This window comes from Lissotriton vulgaris, chromosome 8, assembly GCF_964263255.1.
Source record: "Lissotriton vulgaris chromosome 8, aLisVul1.2, whole genome shotgun sequence".
NCBI lineage: Eukaryota > Metazoa > Chordata > Amphibia > Caudata > Salamandridae > Lissotriton > Lissotriton vulgaris.
The window spans coordinates 1,302,386,359-1,302,406,098 of record NC_141696.1 but is presented as its reverse complement, the minus strand read 5'-3'; the positions used below and the strand labels follow the sequence as shown (position 1 = coordinate 1,302,406,098).

General features: G+C 45.5%; 1 protein-coding gene across 1 annotated transcript in view; it reads left to right on the top strand.

The window, feature by feature from the left end:
• Window positions 1-19,740, top strand: part of DDX10 (DEAD-box helicase 10) — an 832,256-nt gene that overhangs the window by 14,940 nt on the left and 797,576 nt on the right. The window contains exons 2-4 of the mRNA XM_086935230.1: window positions 4,883-4,943; window positions 10,434-10,564; window positions 13,680-13,838. Of these exons, the coding sequence (XP_086791356.1) occupies window positions 4,883-4,943; window positions 10,434-10,564; window positions 13,680-13,838 (351 nt within the window). The remainder of the gene's footprint in view (window positions 1-4,882; window positions 4,944-10,433; window positions 10,565-13,679; window positions 13,839-19,740) is intronic.

Sequence of the window (19,740 nt, the reverse complement as noted above, 5' to 3'; positions counted from 1 at the left end):
TCCTATTCTAGAACATATTTACGAAGCATGCATGCCAATGGTTCTATTGCTAAAGGAAATATAATTGGTGATAGAAGGAAGCCTTGACGTGTGCCCTGTTCTATATTGTACGGTGCTGAGATTTCTGCACCCGTACAGACTCTCGCATTCAGGGAGTTGTACAGTAGGGATACCCATTTCTGGAAGTGTGGCTCAATTTCGTGACGTGGCAGAACTGCTTGTAGGTAGTGCCACCCTAGTGTGTCAAACACCTTTTCTATATCCAAGGAAGCCACCCACCCTTGCCTCTTGTGCGTCTTTGACCAGTCCATTATCATAAACGTATGTTTAGTAATGTGTTCCTGTTTGGGATGAATCCATTTTGGTCATGATTTATTAGTATTTGTATTAGGTTGATTTAATCTATTTGCTAGTACTTGGTCTAATATTTTATAATCTGTGTTTAATAGGGATAATGGTCGATATGTGACAAGAAATAATGGGTGCCTACCTGGTTCAGGGAGCAGGACCTCCTCTCGCAGGGAGATGGGTAGTATGCCTTTATCGTACGCCTCTATTTACACACGGTGTAAACGAGGGGCTAACTGTGTTTGGTATGTCAAGTAAAATTGTTATGGCCATCCATCTGCTCTTGGTTTTTTCCCTCTTGCTAGTTGTTGTATGGCATTTTCTATTTCATTTAAGGTAATGGTGGACTCGAGATCTGCGTACTGTGTTTGTGTTATTTGTGGGAGTTCTATTTCTTCCAGGAACTACTGATAGGGGTACTGTATAATGTTCTGTAGTAAAAGTGGATGGTCGAGTTTATCACCGTCTATGTGTTAACTATGCTATCTGACGCCTTTAGAACCATCCAAGACCCGTCCCATATTCAGAAAGAATTGAGCCCCTGGACTATGTGCAATCTGCAGTCCAAGATACCGTAAGAGATCGCACTTCCAATCCATGCCAACCTCCGGGAGACCCTGAACTGCCCCCCCGTGCCAAAACTGCGAGCGGGAAAAGAATAATCTTCTGACCATTAATACGGAGTCCCGACAAAGTTCCAAACAGGTGTAATCATCCTTTGTGGCTCACATACATATAGCAGAGCGTCATCTGCATATAAGGAAACTACATGCGTGCGACCATCCACGTTCACACCTCATGGTTCCATGTCTCTGTGCAGGCATAGCACCAAAGGCTCCATGGCCAGGGCAAACTGCAATATAGACAACGGGCATCCCTGCCGTGTGCCCCTCCCTATCTTAATGGCCTCTAAAACGTCTCCCAGACCGCTCCCTAGCCATCGCTACCTGGTACAAGAGCTTAACCCAGGCTATGTACTCCACTCCAAACCTCATTCTCCGCAACACTTCCCAAAGGTAGGCCCATCTAAGAGTATCGAAGGCTTTATCGATATCCAGGGCAACTACCGCCACCCTGAGGTCCGTGTCTGCAACCAAATGGAGGATATGTGACAATCTACGCAGGTTCATGTACCCCTCCCGGGCATAAACCCACATTGAACCTCGTGGACCAAGGCGTTCACCACCCTCCGTAGCCTAAGGGCCAAGACTTTAGCCAATATCTTGGCGTCCACATCCAACATGGACAAGGGTCTATATGCAGCAGGGTCCTCAGGGCCCCTATCGAGCTTGGGCAGCATAACTACCAGTGCTTCGCGCATGGATTGGGGAAGAATACCCGCCTGCTTTGCTTCCCGCAGAGTGTCCAGAAGTCATGGAAGGATGGTATCGGCATATGCCTGATAAAATTCGACAGGGATCCCATCCGGGCCTGACGCTTTTCACCTGGCCATCTTTCCCGGGGCCTCCTGAAGGTCGTCCAACCATATCTCTGCTTCTAGCTCCCTCCGCTGGTCGGCTGAGAGTCTCTGGAGTGAGAGCCCTCGGAGAAAAGCACACCTGTCTGGGCCATTGTCTTCCGCAGTTTGGCTGTACGTGGTCACCAAGTGATCGAACAAGTTCTTCTTGATCCCGGCCTACGTATTTGCAGGGCCACCCTCGGGGCAATGCAACGTGAGAATCAACGGGGGGACATTCACGCTTTAACAACCACGCAAGTAGTCTACAGGATCTATCTCCTTCCCTATGTAATAATTGTCAAAATTCCCTGCGGGTCATAGTCCAGCCTGTCCCATGTCTCTCCTACCTTGCGCCGTGCCTGTAGGAGGGCCTCAGAGGAGTGGTCTGGCGCATGCGCTCGTATTACATGTTTGTTAATTAACTCCAAATTGGACTATGTAAAGGCATCATTGAGTGGGCTTCCAAGGAACCTAATTATGTGACTGAAATAGCAGCAAAACACAGCAGTGAGGCTGGTCCTTGAATAAAGAAATGTGACCATATCTCAACAGGGTTAATCCCATTGCACTATTTGCAGTGCTCTAGAATATTACCTGCAAAGTTGCTGATTTTGATTTGTCCTTAGAACTAAACTCAAATGGAAGGAAGACTGAAGGGTTGCTGGGATAGGACTAATGATCTGGATCTTTTTGTTCACAGACCTTAGGGGAAAATGCTCAGCTGGCCTTTAGAAAACACCATTGGAAATTATTTTGTCTGATAGTAAACAGCATATTTCTTTATTTTTTATTTTACAGAGTTTTATATAGCGCGAACCTGACCCGAATCGTGTATCAGAGCGCTTTATAGCACCAGTTGCATTACATGAGGAGACATTCATTTTTGTTAGGCACAGGCAGATTAAGTGATTTGCTCAGAATCACAGGATGTTCAGCGTCCTTGCTGGGACTCGAACCCAGTTCCTCAGATTCGAGGTCGACTGCCCTAGCCGTTAGGCCAACTCCTCTCCCCTTATGGATTATACATAGCATGTTGCATTCAGGGTTTCTTTTCTAGTTGTACTTCTCGTGATTATTTACTGTTTAATTGCTCCTCGTTCCTAGAGACAATTTAGTCTGTGGTGTCCGCTCTATAAATGAATAAACAAATGTGCGTTCAAGTTGTCTCTTTTGGACTGAAGAGTAACTGAATTTACTGTTCTTCTGTTTTGTTTGGAGATGCTCTTTCACATTGATAATTTCAGTACTAATGTATCTGGTAGTTGTAAAGTACGAAACTAGTCAAAAGACTTGTTTGCAGGTGCTTGTTTGTGTGTAACTATGATGTGGGTGGATTGCAAAGCAGTTAACTGTTTACTAATATAAGGTGATCCGTGTGTGTGCAGTTTTATTTGTTGTACTTATCAGTTTTTTATACTGTTGTTTGTGATGTCAGTGCTTGAGTACACACGGAGAGTGTAAATTTGTGTAGAGCAATATTTGCATGTACAGTATATGTTCTACTTTACAAGGCGTTTATTCGTTTCGAGTTGGTTAAATGAAGTGCATTCAGTTGCAGCTACAGAGGTTCATTTATTTTACTTGTTGCTAAGTTTCTTTGGTGCTGTAGTTGTAGCAGTGAGAGTTTATCACTCAGTGTGTGAAGCAGCACACGTTTTGGTTTCTTTGGTTCTCTAGACCCAATCATAGCAGGATGATTTATCTCTCAGAGTGCAACGTTGAAAGGATTGCCCTTGACCAATTGATGCCTTATCTATCTTAGTTACATTTTTCTTAGAAGTCATTTGAAATATTTTACCCAGTTGCAGTTGGCATGTTGGGGTTCTATCTAATTCATGGACTGCCTGTTGCTGTAGACACCCGAAATGTTGTGTTTTGTTATATTGTATTTATGCAGCTGAATTCATGCAAGGCTTCTTGGTGCTCCATAGACAGTTACACAACACACACTGAAATTCAGATACTAAGAAGTAAGAATCCTAATAAAAGCCAGGAAGAAAATATACTAGCATCATAATGTTTTTAAAAATACATATTGAATTTAGAACGGGGTCAAGATTAATTATTAAAAAGAATGTTTTAAGGAAATTCGTGAATTTTGTCAAGAAGGACTCCACCCAAAGTCCTAAAGAGAGAAGATTACACTCTTTTGTTGGTGCCACTGCAAAATGTGAAGTTACTTCATATGTTCCTAGTTCTCCTTCAGAGGATCCTAATTTAAGTCATAAGCACAGAATTGTCCCTGGCATGCACAGGGACATTTAGCACCCTAATGACACATATTTATAAAGCCTTTCAGTAGAAAAGCACACTTCAATAACGAATCAAATCTGTTTAGTTTTGTAGTCTGTATTGCCTACATTTTGTTTACTGTATTTTGTTTATTTGTATTAGGAAATCAAATGAATTCTAAAATAGGTCACTTAAGTGAAAACCAGATCCATATATGTAATGTATCATTTAAAAGTGTTCCAGAGACCCAGCACATAAGCAGGGCATTTCACTGCTTTAATTATTCATGAGGATCCCCAGAGGAGATATCCTAGCTCTACAAGTTACAATCATTGCCATGGGAACTTGCAAAATGTAGTAGTGACCTGAGCACAGACCGCCTCCCATTGTGTGCCAAGTTAATTTGGTCACCTAGAACTCTGGGGTATTTGAATAGATGTTCTTGTAGACCATGAAGGCCATCATAAGCGTAATGGACAGCTTGACACGTCTGGTCATTTCGAATTTGCTAAAATGATGCAGTTAATGTAGCAGGGAGAGGCACTGTAGCATGTAGAAATGCACGCACTGTATGAAGGAAAGGTGGGAACACAGAAGAGCAAGAAAGCTGCCCAGAATGAAAGATCCAGAAGTTGTAGCTGCACTGAAACCGGGGAGATTAATGCACTGTCAGACAGAGAGAGGGGGGAGACTCTTTCAAGAATAGAAAAGCAGGAAACCCAGTGGGTGAGAGGGCAGTAAGATCCTAGAGAGGGAGAGGCAAGCATAAATGCTGCAGGAGGAAGGGGCCCTGGATCTCCAGAGTGAGATTGCCCCTCTTCAATATGTGTTTTTCTTTTGCAGATCAATCTTGAAACTATAATCAAGTTTTCTGATTTTCCGTTGTCAAGAAACACATTGAGAGGTAAGTGTTAACTTTATGCTGCAGTTGATTTACTGAGGTTCTAATGCAAGCTAAGGTTTATTGTAGCCACTTCTGACATTTATATTAAGGACTTACATACTTTATAAGAAGTATGGCAGCATCTGTACAATATAACTAAAGAGCAGCAGGGGCCTGTCCATGTGGGCTGAGGGGCCTCATTCTCCACCTTTTTCTCAACTTGAAGAGTATCTGTCAGGCTGAGCAAAGGTCAGCCTGACAGACACACTTTTTGTTCAGGCAGCCAGGAGCTAGATATGTGCTACATGCGCATGCTCCTGGCTGCATGAGCTGAACTTTTTCAGGATGAGGATTTAAAAGCCCTGGAGGCGTGACCTCCTCAGCCTGAAAAAAGTGCCTCGAGCCCCTCTGCCTCATGATGAGGAAGAGCTTCACTGATTGCCTCAGACATGGGTGCATCAGTTCTAAGCCCTTAAGTGCCTAGGGCCGAGTGTTAATCAGTGACACCTCGTCAGAGTGGGGTAGGGTCAGCAGTCTCACTCTCCACATCCCACTCTGTGACGAGTGAGGGACTGCTGCCTTCTCTCATTGGCTTAACTTGGGTCAGCCAATGAAGGAAGGCAACAGCCCCAAACCTCCTGGGACCTCCAAGGCTTCCCTCTCTACAGTGAAAGTAAGTTTTATGTCTTTTTTGTATGTTTGATGCCTGCGTGTGTGTATATATTTGTGCATATATCTCTTTTAATGAGTGTTGTGAATGGGTGTGCGTGTGTGAATGCATGGATGTGTGTGACTGGGTATGTGTGCCTGTGTGGCCGCCGCTGCCTTCCCTGGTAAAATTACCAGACGGAACTGGTAAAGAACAAATTAGAGATTGAGAACTGTTCTTGGTAAAACATTTATAATTGTATTTGACTCATCCCCAGGGCCAAATACAATTAAACAGGGGCTGGCATGCAGCACCCTTACCCAAGCCTTATTAGACCCCGTCGACCCCAACCCGCAGGGACAATATTTTAATAAAAGGAAAGGGGTGCCAGTTGGCTGCCCACCCCAGACGGTTATTGTTAGCCGATTCTGAAGTGCTCCTAAACCGACTTCGTCCTGATGAAGACCCCAGAATGAGGAAACAGTAACCCTTCAAACCCACGGGGTCGAAACGTAGACTACCTCTCATCCTCACACCATAGGGCCAAAAGAAATACGGACCATTCTAGGCTGTAAAGGTCTAACTATATATAAGTGTAACTGTGTTCATGTCACGCCACCTTTACCCAGTCCGCCACCAACCCAATCACCCCCACCTTACACAAATACCTTCCTTTCTCTATCTTCACTGAGAGCACTTTATGATATCGAATGTGATACAATATGCATTGAGTAGTTTCATAAAGCTACATTAATACTTTGATTTACAAAAGTTCATTATGAATGTTCTACTTTGAGAACCAAATGTCCTCCAAAAACAGATACATGGAGTTATATGGATGCTTTGGTTTGTAAAAGCCGTGAATAATTTTGATTTTCTTTCCTTTTCTACTTATGTTGTGATAATAAACCAGAAATGATGATGAATTATGAAAACATCTAGTTTGTGGTGAATTACTAATACAATTGTATAATTATAGCTACTACTCTGACCCTTTCTAAACATACTTTTTTTAACCCTCTTGGTAGCTTGGCTCAAAAGCAGTCCGGTTTAACTTAAAGGCAATGTATGAAGTATTTATGCGGCCCACAAAGAGTGATAAAGTGAAGCCACAACACAATAAAAATCATAAAACAATTTAGAACAATAGAGTAAAATGTAATAAATAAGATGAGACCATAATGAAAAAAATCCAATCTGTAGAGCCAGAGATATGCAAATTTTTTTTAAATTTTTGAAAACCTTTATTCGGAATCAGAAAACACAGCTATTTAGCCTAACATCCCGGAGGCAAGGCAGCAAAAGCAAAGGAGGGCATTAGCGTTCAACAGTAGGAACATAATCATCAAAGGTTAATTTTATTATAGAAAAAAACAACAACAACTGGCGCCCGTGGGCGCGAAAGTGGCAGTACGTAGAGCATGTCGCTGTGTGTCGGGGATGGGTAGGGAATAGGGCAGGAATACAATCAAAAAAGGAAAAGTTCAGGATAGGACGGAGGGAGGTGGGGGAGGGCATCAGGAGGAAGAAGCACTTCGAAATTCAGTTGGCGTCACAGGTCAGGGGAACGCAGCCTCCTGTAGGTCAATTGGTTCAGGTGGTTGGCAAATATCCCCCCTATATTCATTCCATGCTCCCCAGATTTTCGTCCAGTTCTGCGGCCTCCCCCTGGCTACATAGACCGTTTTCTCTCGAACCATACACCAGTCCATGTTGGCCTTCCACTGCACCAGCAGAGGGGCCGCAGTTGCACCCCACCGCTGAGCTATGTCCCTCTTCGCCACCATGTTCCCAAGGGTGACCCACCTAGTCTGTGCAACATTATGGTCGGACGGTTCCCAAACATTTAGGAGGCACCGACGGGCCTCCGCATGGGAGGCCACGCCAGTAACCTCCGCCATCACGCGGTGGATCCTCCTCCAATAGGAGGCGATCACCGGGCAATCCCAGAGGATATGTAGGAAGGTGGCAGGAGCCCCACACCCCCTGCGGCAGAGCCCATCAGAGGAGAAACCCATGCGCATCAATCGGGGCCCAGTCACATACACCCGGTGGAGGATCTTAAACTGCACAAGGCGGAGACGGGAAGAGATGGCAACCTCCTTAGGAGAGGAAACCGCACTCTGCCAGTCCTCGTCGTCCAGCTCAAGGCCATCCGCAACCCACTGCTCTCTCAGGCCAAGGAGGAGGTCTGTGCGTGCATTTATCAGTTTCTTGTACGAGAGGGAAATCGCACTGTCTGGCACATGCCCATCCAGGATCCTATCCTCCAGCGGGGAACTTTCAGGAATGGCGCCATCCGGCGGGGAGGCCGAAAGCAGCGCATGTCTCAACTGTGCATAGCGGAAGAACTCCGTCGCGCCCAGCTGATATTCAGCCTGTAACTGGGGGAAGGTCTTAATCACGCCCCTAGCAATCATATCCTCAACCCTGCTGATGCCAATGAGGTCCCACTTGTCAAAGCCTTTGGTGTGCCACAGTCTACCCAGGATGTCGGAATCAAAGAGGGGAGTGAACCTCGTGAGTCTGCCCCGCCATCCCTGCGCCTTGGTAACTGCCTTCCAGATACGAACCGCCGTTAGAGTGGGGCCCGTCAGTTTGCGGTCAAGGGACTTGGAGTATAGGGCACGGTAGTAATTACCGCCTCCCATCAGCCATCTGTCCATGGCGTATCCAGGGTTCTCCACTGGGCCGTAGAATCCGAGATATGCAATTTTAAACACTGAAGTACAAATAGCTCCAAGAAGCAGAAAGCACGAACTGTGGGTATCTGGTCGCGCTAGACCGGGCAAAGTCAGAAGTTCAGGGCGACTGCGATGGAGTGCGGGCTAGATTCAGGGGCAAGTGTAGTCCCACTGAAAAAATTACCCCCTCAAACTCCAGTTTGCAGAGATTAAAACTTCAGGATTTCACAGAAGGCACTCCGCTGATGGCAGCAAGTGAACCAGGACCTGGGGACACACCTCTTGAAGATCAGGAACTCACTTCAGCAGAGGTCAGCAGGGCTCAAACAGGTTCAGTTTTAGGTCCAGTAAGAGTCTGTTTCAGCAGGTCAGCTGGGCAGTTGCACAACTTCCTCTGGAGCTTGTTGTGTCCCTGTAGCACAAAACAGGTCAGCCACCTGACCCTTGGAGTCACTCTGGTAGTCCTGGGTTCAAGGAGATGGTTCTTTCTCCTTCATGCTGCAGGGCTGCAGAACAAGACAGGCCTCCAGCAGCAGAGCAGTCCTCTGAGAATCAAGCAGAAGAGTAGTCCTCTGCTCTAAGAAACAATGCAGACCTCGAGCAGCAGGACAGCCCTAAGAAGAACAAGGAAGTCCTTCTGTAATCTCCTGTAGTGTACTGAAGAGTGGGTCTGAGGGTCCAATATTTATACCTGGTGCCACCTTTCAAGTGGGAAAAACTTCTGGAGTTTTACCCCCTACAGATTGTTCTAGAATTTCCTTTCTCCCTGCCAAGGTCCTAAGATGTCCAGGGTGACAAGTTCATTGTGAGTGTGCTGAGGCGACTCCCTTGAAATGTAATTGAGCAGGGAACACACTATATCTTTCAGGACCAACAGTTGGCAGATATGTTGTCCATATCCTAGTTTTGTAAGTTCTCTCAGTCAAGTGTGAAATTTTTGAGCATCAAATGTTTGTGTAATTGCTTTGGGTTCATGATTTACAGGATAGGTTTGCTGATTTACATGATAGAACTCAGTCTAATCTTATGCTTGACAGTCCTGCCCCACTAATCAACTGCGTAGATTAAACCGAGAACTGGTCCGTGTTTTCAAACCAAAAGCTCCCAACAGATGTCACAGTTGAATCCTGCAAAAATAGAGGTGATGCTTTTCCTTGACCACCCTGAACTTTGCTGACATTTAGCAAGAGGTTTTTCCAGTGTCATTTAAATAGGTCTTGGGCTTTGATAACATACATTTTGGTTCTTTTCTTCTGTTCATTCTGATTAACACACAACTCGGTGCACGTTTTCTCGATCTCCTGTACCGTTTCATGTCTACCAGCATTTTGTGGATGCAGTGAAACTAATTAATAGCTTTCTTTCTATTCTTGGGTCCCAGTGCCCCTGCCTGTCTCTTCTTGAAATTCTATAGGATGCTCCTGTTGCTGGCTTCTTCATTAGCACCCTGTAACCATATAAGTATGTTTTATATAGCTTTGCAACTTGTGCCTTACTACCTTTTAGTGTATAATTTATGCACTCTTTCCCACAATGAATGCTCAGTTCGGATGAGAGCCTCCGGTTATAGTTTGCCTTTCTACAATATATATATGATATTTACACCATTCTTCGCTTTGGATACTTATTTAGAGGAGGTGTTATAGGTGGGACCAGAATAAGAAGTTAATTGTCTATTCTTTGGGCCAAAAAATATGGAGAAATGTCCATCATGGCTGTAAAGGATGACTTTGACTTTAACACTCATGATTAAGACCTGCTTGCATCACAGCGGGTGGGATACGTGTTCAGCACTTTAATACAAATGCAGTAGCAAGTGCTATGCTTTATAAATTTAACACTCAGCAAGCCTATTTTGATAGGACATAACGCGTGTTTGGAGATGGATGGGCGGATAATTGGGAATGATGACAACTGTGCTCCGAGAGCTGAAAAATGGCCATATTATTGTAGTACTCAATTGTAGCAGACTTGGCTGAATATGAAATTGTTGAAAAACACCAATAAATGTATGAGTTCTTTATGTTCCCCCTGCTCATTGGCTCTTCTTGTGCAAGAATAGTCCAAACATATGCATTAGAGGAATTGAAGATAAATATTGTTTGCTTTATTCTGCCTTCATATGACTTGTTATTCTGAAGGAGTCTAATGTTCTGCTTTTGTCCTCTTTTGTGACAGGTTTGCAAGAAGCTCAGTACCGCATGCCCTCCGAGATACAAAAGCAGACTATAGGGCTCGCTTTGCAAGGAAAAGATGTCCTAGGAGCTGCAAAAACGGGATCAGGCAAAACGTTGGCTTTCCTTATCCCTGTAAGCTTTGGGTTTGGTTTCGATCACTTGTTTTTGTCCTGTTGATCACTAATATCTGCCAACTTGATTCCCAAAGATTTGTGTGCACACAAATGGAATGTCTGTGCATAACAAACTTACCTATCAATCGAAGTTCTCTTCTTCAGTCATGAAACATTTGCTCCAGCAATTAGACTTAATGTTGCAGTCATTCCATCTGAAAACCAGATTGTGCCCAATACTAACCTTAGGAACAAGATCAAGAGTGTGGATTTTCCTGGGGCTTGGAGGAAAGCTGTTGGTGCTTGACAAGCGCTGCAAATTTGTGCAAACTCGTTACTCCTTTTTCATCTTGTTTCGCAAATTAACTCTCATACTGACTCCTGGGAAATGCTGGAGTAAATGCTTTTCCAGAGTGGGGAAATGAAAGGGTACACTTCATTATTTCATCTGGTAAAGGGGAAGGGGTTTCTGCAGGGAGAGCAGAGAATAATTTTTGCTTTTCAAAGTTCTGTCATTCGGAGTTGAGTGAATTGTCAGAACCACACAGAGTTGTATCCCTTGGAAATGTGAGATCATTACAATACCCATGTGCTATTAAACCCACACTGTGCACACATTGTAATGTGTATTCTAATTTTAAATCCCCATTAATCCCTACTGCGTGCACCGGGTACTCCTCTGTTCATGGAGTCTACGCCATGGTGTCACATCATCAAACATTTAAGTAGTAACACTTCTGTATCACAGGCTTCTGCCTCTCCTGCTTGCTCCAGACCCAAATCAAACTATGTAGCCACTTCTTTGCACATAAATTAATCTAGATTTATTTAAACATATGAATGTTCATTGATACCATCGGGAAAGTAGCTTTCTTGTTGTAAGCAATGCCTCATTAATTATGTGTATTTCTGTTATTTCTAAGCCTTTTATCCTGAGAAAACATTTGTATAAGTCTACAGTTTATCGGGCTACCTGACTCCAGATGTGTTGTGTTGAGATTATTCTCACTTTCTTGTGTTCCCACAGCGTTCATCTTTAGTGTTCCTGCAGGAAAGTGGCTCTAAAAATCTTTGGATCTGCAACAACCCAGAGGGATGCAAGTTCCCATGACAGGGTCTTTGTTACATAACGTTATGTAGTAATACACATAGTTAAAAACCACAGTTGATGGACAGAATGCAGAACAATGTCATACATTCACCCCAGTACAGAGATCTGGGCCTAAATCCATCGTTTTTTTGCACTCCACACCACCCCAGTTTAGACATGGCCATATGCAAATCAGTCTGATCCTGTGCCTCATGGGAACAGTCCAGCCCGAACTGCCAAGCCATGCCTTCCCTGGACCGGAAACAAGCTTCCGGGGACCGGTTTCTGGCATTCCAGCCGTCTTCAGCCTGGCTTGCTTGAATCTAATGGTGTGGAGAGCATGGGACTCATGTCTGAGCATACCCATCCCACTCGAGGTGACAAATGCAAAAACCACAGTTGATGGACAGAATGCAGAACAATGCCATACATTCACCCCAGTACAGAGATCTGGGCCTAAATCCATCTCCTTTTTTAGCCATTTTTTAACCATCTTTTTTGGCATTCTCATGGTTAGCATACAACAGATTGCTAGCTGACGGCAGCCGGATATGAGATACAGCATAGATAGAATACGCCGCCCATGTTCTGCTATTTTATCGCGTCATGTCTGCGCCTGCAGGAGCCATGTGCCCTTAAGGTGGTAAAAAACATAAAATAGTAAAACACAAAAAAGAGAACAATTAACCAAGCAGGCAGTCACCATGATGAGAGCGCCCCATAGTAATGGGAGCTGTCCAGTTAACATGTAATAAAGTCCCTTGTCCATGCTTCCTCACAGCCCTACCCTTTATTACTTTGACAATATATATTACACACTGCTGAATGTATCAGCACCCCCGTCGCCCCAAGCTGAATGCTCCTCTCTCCGAATAGAAAGTTCTACGCCACAGGGAGAATGTTAAAGTCCTTAATCGTCTATGGGCGGTTGCAAGCCTTCTAGCAATTCTTCCTATTCTGTTATAGGTTTTTTTCCCCCGCAGGCCTCTTCCCGTCTCAGTGCCGCCACTTCCACCTTACCCCATGAGAGCATAGCTGTGCTCCATCATTCTATCCTGGGTAGCGCTTTGGCTTTCCAGTGTATATCGATCAGTCTGAGTTATGAGCATCGCTAGGTCAATGAATTCTTCTTGTATGGTCCAAGCAGACAGCTGGCATAGTATGAAGGTCAGTGCGACCCATGAGGCCTGTCGATTTGTTCGTTACCACTAGACACAGGTTGTGTGCCAAGGGACCAATCCAGAACACATGCATTATATCGGCCCCCTGTCCCATGCATTATGTGCAATTAGGGGAGAGTCGGTGAAGAGCCTGTGAAGTCTCACCTGGGTAAGGTAGGCTATATGTAGTAGATTATGCTGAATGTATTGGAACCAAGTGTTCCAAGAGACCTTCCTCGGATAGAGGAGAGTACTATCCCATTCTTTCTGAGAGAGCTTGCATCCTGTGTTTTCCTGCAAGGCTCTGTGTAGTGGAAGAAGGGGGTGCTCTATGTGCTGGTAAAAAAGCATGGTACAGCCATGTGATCAGGCGGCACCCAGCTCCTACAGTGTGCAGAGCCTGTACAATCAGATGGGCGTTAGGTTCTGTCAGTGATGTGCCTCAAAGTAGTGTTGCCATTTCATTTTTAGGAGCAATTATGCTTGATAAAGTAGGAATCCATAGTTACTAGGATTGGTTGGATTTTACCTGGATGGCAGAAAGGGACTTATTGACACCAGAATTTCTGGTGCCTCCATCCACTAATTTTCTCATAGCATGGTGAAGGGAGGGCAACATTTAAAACCTGGATGCAGAGTGAAATCCAGAACATTTCAGCATTGATACTTTATTGAATAATTAGTTAACCAGAGCCACAGTGAAATTGGAACATTTCTAATTTGAAGTTCTTTCAAGGTCACATTGTTTCAGTGGTAGCAGGCCTTTGTTGTACTGTGCCCCCTCCAAATTAACCTCTCTCTGTTGTGTTTCGTGTTTCGAATGACTGGCTCTATGTTATTCAGATTGTTTAAGGTGTCATAACACATTGTATGTGGCATTGCAGGCCTTGGAATGCTTGTATCGTCAACAGTGGACAGCAGATGATGGCTTGGGTGTTCTGATAATCTCACCGACCAGAGAGCTGGCTTATCAAACCTTCGAGGTTCTGCGAAAAATTGGGAAGAACCATGAGTTTTCGGCTGGTCTCATCATTGGTGGAAAGGTACGCAAGTATTGTAACCAAATCACTCAAGGATAGCACATCATCTGCATGCAGGATGGGAAAAGTTCATGTTTTGTTTCTTAAAAACAACTTTGTTTTGCATTTTGAATATACAGTATAGTATTTGTAAACACCAATGTTCCTCTGTGGGTATTGTCAATAAATAGATGTTTGAGACTTGTGAAAAATGTATTTGTGCTTTTCATATGGAATTCTATACAACTTCTTTCGGATTCAAAAATATTTCTAAAATGATGTACACAGTTGGTCATGTATGAGTTTGTTGTAAAAGCTATCTGTGCCCACATACAATTTGATTGTGCTGTGACACTGAATTTCATGAAGAACGAAAATATTTACATCTTTTTTCTGTACTCCAATCTGATTTGGGACTGTCAGAATATTAAAATTTCTATATGGAATGAATGGAATACATTCTAGATACGTTATATTTTTAGAATTCAGAAATTTAAATAGCACAGATGCAGATAAAAATTTTGGGGGTGATTTCTAATACTCTTAATATGATATAGAATTTCTTTTCTTTGGCAATAATGCTTGATGTTGGTGTAAACATATGCTGAACATTCATGACAGTGTGTTGCAAGAGTATTGGCAGTGATTGACCACGGTGTTATGAAGCTGAATAGAGATATTAGTATATGTTTTGACTTCTATTAAGACACTGGGGGCAAGGAACACGGCTCTTAGTATCTTCTTAACACGCTTACACATGCTGTGTTATTTGTAAGGTAAAGCGTTTAAAGAAAAATCATTGAAAACAAATGGAAATGGTTCAAATTAACTAAGCCATGATGTTTTGAAGCAATATTAGTTTGAAGTAGCACCTAATCCCATGGCAATATGCTCTAAAGTGTAAATGCTTCTATATGTGTCTGCTATAACAAGATCTGCTGTCACTGAAAGTTATTTTTCTTGAGCGCTTTTTTAGAATTCAGTAAATTTAAATAGCACAGATGCAGATAAAAATTTTGGGGGTGATTTCTAATACTCTTAATATGATATAGAATTTCTTTTCTTTGGCAATAATGCTTGATGTTGGTGTAAACATATGCTGAACATTCATGACAGTGTGTTGCAAGAGTATTGGCAGTGATTGACCACGGTGTTATGAAGCTGAATAGAGATATTAGTATATGTTTTGACTTCTATTAAGACACTGGGGGCAAGGAACACGGCTCTTAGTATCTTCTTAACACGCTTACACATGCTGTGTTATTTGTAAGGTAAAGCGTTTAAAGAAAAATCATTGAAAACAAATGGAAATGGTTCAAATTAACTAAGCCATGATGTTTTGAAGCAATATTAGTTTGAAGTAGCACCTAATCCCATGGCAATATGCTCTAAAGTGTAAATGCTTCTATATGTGTCTGCTATAACAAGATCTGCTGTCACTGAAAGTTATTTTTCTTGAGCGCTTGTACATGCTTATACTTGCTGAGCATGACTGTAGCTAAAACCCTGTTCGACAGAGTATTCGACACGCCTAGATTCGGTTGCACATCATACATTTACTCCTGTGGCAACATTAGTCTATTACAACATCAGATTGAAGGTAGTCTGAGAAAGAACTAGTTTAGAGCATTATGCATCAAGAAAGACTAGTCACCCATTTCCCCTTTAATCTTGCTGTTTTCAATAGACCATGGTGGTAAATCCTCTTAACTGAATACTGACACATTAAAACATTTACTCCTAGCCCCTCCCCCCCCCCCCCCCCCCCCCCAAGAGCGAGCGTCCCTTTAGGAAAGAGTCCCATAGTTTCTGATGTACATCATTTTTTTTTTTTTTTTTTTTGGGGGGTTCAAGTCTGCTTTATTGAGATAAAAGTAGTAGGATACACAGCTTGGAACGCCTACAACCCGGAGGCCGGCAGCAATGGATGAGCAACAATACACAGCCTGGAAGCCGGCATCCCGGGGGCCCGGCGGCAAAGTATAGAGCGTCACTGCATCGCATTAGTATCCGGTGGAGCAGGCCAAGCGAGGATGAGCAGCAGTCGAACAGATTTTTTGAGCGAGAGAATAGTCTCACCATTGTTTTGTTGTCTGTGAAACAAGAACCACTAAACATCCCAACGAGTTAACAAACTAAGAGGTGTCGCATGACTGTTTTGCGTTAGAGTATGGTAATGGTGCATCGCGGCTATCTTGGTGGGTGGCGCTGCGCGGGGAGATTGACTGTCCTAGTCTCGACTGCTAGTGTGAGTGGAAGTTCGCGGGGCGTAATCTCAGGATCAGTAGGGTATGGAGGACATAGTGTACCAGAGGCGGGGTCGTCCGTCTAAGTGGCAGGGAGGACGCTTGGGCACAGAAAGGGGTAAGAAGGCAGCGCTATTTATCCAGGGTTTTAGTCAATGTCTAGAAATGTGTCACTGTACCTGGGGAGTGTCGGGTTCATCGCTTGACTGCGCATCGTCCGGTGAGCGTTTAAGCAGATAGTGTACCAGTGGGCCCCAGATGTTCCCAGGCCGGCAAGAGAGAGGCAATAGCTCAGCAAAGGTGGTGTGCTGTTCTTGGCAGTATGTCAAGTCAGTTAGCCAGTCCTTGAACTTGGGAGCTCTGCCCCTGCTCCAGCGGCAAGCAACACGTCTCTTGGCCAAGAGCAATGCTATGTCAATGAATTTTCTGCAGTCCCTAGGTAATAGCTTGGTATATCCAAGGATGGCTACCAGAGGGTCCGCAGGAACCTCCTCATCTACCATTTCCGCGACGGCTTCGATGACCTGCCGCCAGTAGTCAGCAACCTGGGGGCAGGACCATGCCAGGTGGAGAAAATCAGCATGTTCAGCACGGCATCGTTCGCAGCGATCATTATCGGCCAGTCCAAACCTGAATTTCCGGACCGGCGTATAATACATCCTCTGAAGGAATTTATAGTGTATTATTTTCAATCTGCAGCTGGCCGAGATGCGGGAAGTTAGTACGCAGCAGTATTTCCATTGGTCATCCGAGACATCTGTTCCCAGTTCCGCCGACCAGTGCAATCGGGCAGCAGAGGCCTGTAAAGGAGCAGCTCCGCGAAACTGGCGGTAGAGTCCAGAGACCAAATGTGTCCCATCCTGTGACTCTAAAAGATAGTGTAGTGGTGGCAGGGTCGCAGGCTCATCAGGATAGTCAGGTAGGATGTCACGCATCCCAGCACGTAGTCGGATATAGTAAAAAAGGTCAAGGGGCGAATGGGTATGCGTTCCAAAAAATTGATCGGCTGATTTGAAAAGTCCGTCGTGGAACAGGTCTCCCCAGCAGACGATAAGAAGCTTGCCACAGAGCTGTCAAAATCCTACTTCCGATAGCAAGGCCAGACGTGGATGATAAGTAAGGGGAAGTTTGGGGGAGTAGGGCAGCGTGCAGAGCAGCCGCCGAGCAATGCGGCGCCATGCATCCAGCGTGCAAGAAACCGAGGTATTCGAAGTGGTGATGGAAGTCTCGGGACAGTGCAGCAGGCCATTCAGCGGGAGGGGGTGTACTATCCAGTCCTCCACCGCTATATGTGGCATGAAGGGAGTAGGGGCCATCCAATGATAGGCGTAATGCGCCTGAGCGCATAAATAGTACGTCTCGAAGTCGGGGACATCAAAGCCCCCTTGGTCATAGGGTAGGGTCAAAGTCGACCATTTCAAACGGGGAGACTTACCGCCCCAAAAAAGTCTGCGCAGCTCCGTGCGAAGTGTCTTGAAGAAAAAGGCACCAGGGTAGTAGGGAATATTGAGGAAAAGGTACAGGAATCGGGGCAATAATATCATTTTTATAAGGGAAGCTCTACCAGCCATGGAGAGAGGCAACGTGATCCACCTATCAACGGAGGCAGTAAGTTTGGTCACGGCAACGCCATAATTGGAGCTGAGTGTCTCGTCCTTGGTGCGCGCGATACGAATCCCAAGATATCTGAGATCATCACGGCACCACACCAATGGGTAATCTAGGGGGAAGTCGTGCACAGCATCAGTGAGAGGAAAGAATTGCGATTTAGCCCAGTTGATGTGAACGCCCGACTGGCCTCCGAAAAGGACAAACTCACGAAGCAGGGGATTAAGGTGTTGATCCGGGTATTTGACGTACAGCGTTATGTCATCCGCATAGAGGGATACATCGATTTGCCGCTGCAGACACTGTACCGCTCCTGCTCGGTGTAATTGGCGCAGACGGCAAGCCAAGGGTTCCACTGCAATAGCGAACAATAGAGGCGAGAGCGGACACCCCTGACGGGTGCCTCTTGTAAGGTTAATGGGTGGCGACAATTTTCCATTTATCAGCACTTTTGCCGTGGGGTCTGTGTATAGGAGGCGCACCCAGGCCAAAAACAATTTAGGGAAACCCATGCTGGCCAAGACCGAGAAGAGGTAGGGCCATTCGACCGAGTCGAACGCCTTGGAGGCGTCCAGGAACACAGCTGCCACAGGGATATCAGGGTGGACTGTGCGGAGCAAGGAGAAAAGGGTGCGGAGATTATGAGACGTAGACCTGCCCGCCACAAATCCAGACTGATCAGGTAGGACAAGTCTGGTCATGAGTAGTGAAAGTCGCGTGGCCAGGACCTTAGCAAGGATCTTGACATCACAATTCAGAAGGGAGAGTGGGCGGTAAGAGTCGCAGGAGGCGGGATCCTTGTCCGGTTTCAGAAGCGAGGTGATAACCACCTCCCGCATAGAGCAGGGCAGTATCCCATCAGCCAACGATTCGGCAAACACCTCACTCAGCACGGGAGCCATGATTTCAACATAAGCCTTGTAGAATTCGGCCGGGATGCCATCGAGCCCCGGGGCTTTACCGTTCTTGAGGGACATGATGGCTTCGCAAATCTCATCGAGCTCGAAGGGCGCCGCAAGGAATTCCCTATCTCCATCACTAAGCCAGCAGAGGGCTACTTCGCTCAAGTATTCAGCATATGGAGCGTCCTCCTCCGCCGTGGACGTATATAGTGTCGAGTAGTGTGTCGTGAAGGCAGTAAGGATCGCATCCGTTTCCCTAATGGCGGCGCCAGTTGCATCCGTAAGCTCTAAGACAGTGTTGTGTGCGCGTGGCGTGCGTGTGAGTGAAGCCAGCACTTTCCCAGGTCTCTCCCCCTCCCAGTATCTCCGGGCCACCCAGTGTTTACCCCGATATTTCGCCTCCCTGGCAGCCTCATCCTCATATTTGGACAGCGTGTCCCTAAAGGTCACCTGCAGGCGTGGATCATCATCTACCGCCATTTGGAGCTCCAGTGCGCGCAGCTCTGTCTCTAGTGTGGTGATAGTGCGCAGGATAGCACGTAGGACCCCGTGACATTTGGAAATGCAGAACCCCCTAATGGTGACCTTGAAAGCCTCCCATATGTGCTCTACCGACTCCACTGAGCCCTTGTTTCTAGGGAAGAATTCCCTAATTTCCTCACCCAGCTCTGTGCGAAAGAGCTCGTCAAGGAGCACGTCGGGGCTTAGCCTCCACTGTGGTTTCGGACTGTCCCAACCAGGGGTCCTGAACTGCAACTTCACAGGGCTGTGATCTGAAAAAGTTCTGGGCAAGTGGTCAACCCCTATCAGCTCCTTAGTAATGTCTCGGGTAACCAAGAAGTAGTCCAGGCGCGCCCATGACCCGGTGTGAGGTGTGAAGTGCGTGCCCTCCCGCCCGTGGGGATACAGGTGTCTCCAGGCATCAAACAGACCACCCTCCTCCACCACTCCCTCCAAAATCTCTCTGGCCCGGGGCTTGTAGGAGCTAACACCATCCGCCCTGTCAAGGGGGGGCGCCAGCGCCAGATTAAAATCACCACCCCAGATGACATGTCGTGCCCCAATCGAAACAATCCTACCCCACAATGTGGAAAAAAAGGCAGGCGAGTCAACATTCGGTGCATACATAGAGACAAATAAATAGATGTCATGTCCTACCCTGCCCCACAG